General features: G+C 58.5%; 1 protein-coding gene across 1 annotated transcript; it reads right to left on the reverse strand.

The window, feature by feature from the left end:
* Positions 1 to 317: 317 nt before the first annotated feature.
* Fev (FEV transcription factor, ETS family member) lies at positions 318 to 4,267 on the reverse strand. The gene is made up of 3 exons (XM_031368872.1): positions 3,991 to 4,267; positions 3,243 to 3,317; positions 318 to 1,496 (listed from the first exon to the last, which is right to left on the reverse strand). The coding sequence occupies exons 1-3, from the start codon at positions 4,040 to 4,042 to the stop codon at positions 910 to 912; spliced, it is 714 nt and encodes a 237-aa protein (XP_031224732.1). The 5' UTR covers positions 4,043 to 4,267; the 3' UTR covers positions 318 to 909.
* Between the last annotated feature and the right edge of the window lie 68 nt (positions 4,268 to 4,335).

The following is a 4,335-nucleotide window of genomic DNA, read 5'->3' on the forward strand; positions in this document are numbered from 1 at the left end:
AGGGCAAAACGGAGAGTGGCTGATGGAAGGTTCGGATGGAAGGGAGGAAAAGGTTGTTGAATAAGATGCCGAGGAGATGGCAAAAAGATGGGAGGAAGGAGAAGTGGGGTGCTTGTTGGATTCAAAGTTGGAGTGAAATGGAATGGGGTGAGGGTGAGAGAGGCACCCTCTCAGGATCCCACCCACCGGATCCCCCTAGCTCCAGGCCACCCACGCTTACTTGCCCTCACACTTGGAGGCCTTTTGCTCACCTTTAACCTTCTGGGCCTCGCTGAAAGGGTCCCTGGTGCAGCAATGAACGGACAGAGGAGGCAGTAGGGAGCTTGGGAGCTTTAATGGGGTTGAAAGGGATACAGGCTGGGGTCCTTAGGCCAGAGTGTAGGGGGGTATGGGAGAAAGGGAAGTCAGAGTGTTGGAATAGGGATGGAGGACGGCAGAGATTTTTATCGAGGCTTCTCATATCCCGAAAAGGGGAGCGTGAGAGGCCTCGAGGTACTACCGTTTGGAGTAGGTCGCGGGAGAGAGAAAAAATGAGGAGAAAAAAAGAAAAGAAAAGGAAAAAACAGAAAAATAGGGATCGTAAAGAAGGAGGCAGGGGTGTGCAGGTGAGAAGAGAAAAAGACACGGGAGTCCCAGAATCTGGAGACCTGGGAGAGAAAAATTAAAGTGGGAGCCCATGCATCCCTCCTGGGGCGAAGATACTGGGGGCCTGGAAGCCTGGTGTTCAGGGAAGACCTCAGAGGCTTCCCACCCTTTCTTCGCAGCGGCTGCAGTAAAATCTGTGTTAAAGGACCGTCGGGGGGTGGAGGGGGGAAGCTTCGGGGCTCCTCCCAGGATGAGGATGGGATTGGTCACTGGGCCGTGTGGAAGAGGCCCCCGCTGTCCGCCCCCAACTCCCGACCGTCCCCTCTAGTGATAATGACCCCCCAAGTGCGAAGCGGCGGCCACCGCGCCGAAGGGCCCAGGAGGAGGCTGCAAGCCCGGGGTGGGGTAGAGCGCGGCGGTGGCGGCGGCAGCGGCGGTGGCGTTCGGGCCGGGCCAGTAGGAGAAGCCAGCGGGCGCGACGCCCGCCGAAGCTGCCATCAGGTTGAGTTTGGAGAGGCCGGGGAAGGGCAGCGGGGCCAGGCCGGCCGGGAGCTTGTAGAGGGCGCCGTCCTGGGCGGCGGCCGCGGCGGCCGCGGCGGCCGCAGCGGCGTGGGCGTGCGCTGGTGGTGGCTGGCAAGCCTGCGCCAAGCCCTGGAAGTCAAAGCGGTAGGCGTAGCGCTTGCCGTGTACCTTGCTCATGATGTTTTTGTCGTAGTAGTAGCGCAGCGCGCGACTCAGCTTGTCGTAGTTCATGTTGGGCTTGCTCTTGCGCTCGCCCCAGCGCCGCGCCACCTCGTCGGGGTCGGTGAGCTTGAACTCGCCGTGGCCGCCCTCCCACGCGATGCAGCCGGCGTTCGCGCGATCGGCCAGCAGCTCCAGGAGAAACTGCCACAACTGGATCTGCCCGCTGCCTGTGGGGAACGGGAGCATTCAGCCACGGACTGGGGGCAGGATGGAACTAAGGGGATGGAGGGGAGGCAAGAAAACAATCCAAACCAGTAGCAACCCACGTCCGAGAGGGTAAGGGAACGTCTAACTGCGTCCTTGTGTGTAGCAGAAGGCAGCTAGTCAACCAGTGTAGACCAGCAGAGTACAACAGAAACGGCTTTCATTTTGGAGGACCTAGGGCACATTGTCCTGCGGTTGTTCGGATGTGGGGAAGCCTTGTTTCCTCGGTGGAGAAGCGGCGGTGAAGCGGGGCTTTCTTAGGTAAGGACCAGACACACACCCTCCTACCCGCCTGGCCACTCTCCTTTATTTAAGGCAGAGACTGCACAGCGCCTGCCAGGTGCGGGAAGCTGAACTGCCCAACCAGTTGAGGTCCTGTCCAGAGATCAAGACGGAATGGGCAGTTATGAACGTAGATGAAGGTTCTTGGCCCCACCTATACAGGCAGTAGACAGTCCCTACCACCCAAAGGCATACAGTAAAACAGGCCCAGCTTGAAGAAGCACTGTGTCAGGCAAGAAGAACAGAGAGGGGTCCTGTGTATGAGAAAAGAGACCAACTCTGGGAGGTTCCCATCCTCACCCCCTCTCCAGGTGCACCGACCTCTGTGCTGCTGGCGAAGATACCAGAATTCTGAGGGGGTGGGGGTGGTTGTGGGCAATCCCGAAGGAAGAAGTAGGATAGCAAAAGGATTGTGCTGGATTCCTGGCTGGTTTTCCTACAGATCTCAGGGTACCTGATAGTGGCCAGGTGTCATATGCAGGCAATGGTGTGTGTGACCCAGAACTCACACTTTTCTATTTTGAAGCCTTAAGCAGATAAAAATCTGGACAAACTGCCCCCTCAAGTCCTCTAGAATAAATCAGACTCACCTCCTCCCTATTCAGTGTCACTGACACAGAACCCCAAAGCTTCTTTTTTACCCCACAGTTTCCACCCCAATTCCTCTAAAACCAAGCCCTGAAGAGCTAGTTGGCTCCCTGGAGCCAGGATTTTTGTTTTTTAGAACACAACATGGGAAGCTTTGATCTAAAAGGTGCATCTGAGACCAAGAGAGAGCAACAACAGAGACTTGGTCCCTGTCCCTGTTGGGCCTTCCGAGGAAGAAAAGCAGTTGCCGGCCTCATCTTTTCTGCCTTCTTGTGAGATTAGCGTACTGGTTGGGGCAGGAGCTATGGGAAAGAATTGACATGCCAGCCTCCAACAGGCCGGCCATCCACTGCAGCAAACCTAGGTATCAAACACAACGCCAGCCTGGCGTGGCTGACAACCCCCAAGTTCATCAGAGGTACCTGGAAGCACAGGCTAGGGTTTAGACCTAGGGTGGCTGGTCTAGAGTAATTATTGGAGCCCCCTTGCCAGGAAGTGCTACGACAGGATACCAAAGGATACCAAAGGTCATGGCACGGAAGCTTGGAAAAACCATACTTGACAGAAAAAGGACTGGAGGCCAAGATCTCCTTCACCTGACCTGTCCCGAAAACCTAGCACCGGACCGGGGCTCAGAAAATGGACAAATTAAAAACAAAATCAATGTCTCCTGAAGGCCTCTGCACAATCTGACCACGGCCTTATATTTTCCGCAACGTCGGGGTGCACACCGCTCTGCCCCTCTGTCTAGTGGCAGTAGTAGCCTTCTTATTGGGGTTCGAATCCTTGTCCCATCTACTACCGGCATCTGCATCAACCCGGTGGACCAGTCGGCTCACCTTTCTGTACCGCAGGGCTCAGCGGCCCCCAGCTCGGGCTCTTCCCTTCCTTAAAAAGACCATCTCCGACGGGATCTGCGGCGCAGAAGAAAACAGTCAAGCAGACCCTGGCGGAAGTTGAGGGTTTGACCGAAAGGGCCCGGGGCTGCAGTGTTCTTGGAGGGGTCCGGGCCACCAGCTCCTCCTCCCCAAGCTAGGCTGAGACGCGAGCCGGCGCAGAGCCCCTCCGTAGCGCCCAAGTCAGGAAACGCGTCCAGGAAAAAGGAAATCCGCTTTCCGAAGGGGCCGGCTGGAGCCTTATAAAACCCAGAGGGGATCGCGCTAGCCGAGTGTGAGCGAGCGGAGCCCCTTGTAAAGAGGAAAGGGGTGCTTGGGAGTCTCGGCCGGTGAGAACGCTTGGAGGACGGAGGTGAGGACCCTTGAGGGCTCAGGGGCGACGCCCAGCGGATCACAGCCTTCGGGCAAGGCTGGAGCCGGGAGACCACCTTGCCAGAGACCCCCGCCTTCAGCATCCTACGATCCCGAATCTGCGTGTCTTCTAGACCCACACCGGAACCCCGAAGCTCGCTATCTACCTTGCAGGTTCCCTGAATGCCCCAAACTGCAACCAGCAGTCCTTCTCACACACCCACAAAGCGACTCACTGGAAGCGTCCCCTTCCTTTAGTCCACCGAACTTGCCCCACGCCCTGACCTAGACTTCCCGCCCAGGGTCTTGGTGCCTCCAGCCCCCGGCTGGTCCCTGGTACCTGGCAGGTACATGTTGATCAGCAGGGGCTGGGAGGTGCCGCTCTGTCTCATCGCTGCCGGGGACTGGGCGGTGGGAGATGGGGGGGACGGCACGGAAGGGGGGGCACGTCAGCTTTGCGCTTGGGGTGCCGATCCCCGCCCGTGGGCGACTGTGGGTGACAGGGAAGAGTAGACGCCGCCGGGTCCGGCAAGGCCTGGCGGGAGCGGGCAGCCAGGGTGTGGCGGGGAGGGAGGGGGTCCTGGAGCGATGCTCCCAGCTACAAGGCCGCTTGCAACCCTCCGGCCCCGCGCGGGCAGGGGCCGCAATTTCCGTTTTAATTAAAGTGCGGCCGCCTCGGCCCCCC

The sequence above is a fragment of the Mastomys coucha genome, unplaced genomic scaffold (assembly GCF_008632895.1).
Source record: "Mastomys coucha isolate ucsf_1 unplaced genomic scaffold, UCSF_Mcou_1 pScaffold14, whole genome shotgun sequence".
Classification (NCBI taxonomy): Eukaryota; Metazoa; Chordata; class Mammalia; order Rodentia; family Muridae; genus Mastomys; species Mastomys coucha.

Excerpts from the sequence above, each read along its gene's own strand:
- Fev (XM_031368872.1), bottom strand. The coding sequence starts at position 4,042 with ATGAGACAGAGCGGCACCTCCCAGCCCCTGCTGATCAACATGTACCTG. Across the intron at positions 3,318-3,990 it reads GATCAACATGTACCTGCCAG|ATCCCGTCGGAGATGGTCTT; the intron begins GTACCAGGGACC and ends TCTGCGCCGCAG. Across the intron at positions 1,497-3,242 it reads GAGCCCTGCGGTACAGAAAG|GCAGCGGGCAGATCCAGTTG; the intron begins GTGAGCCGACTG and ends CGTTCCCCACAG.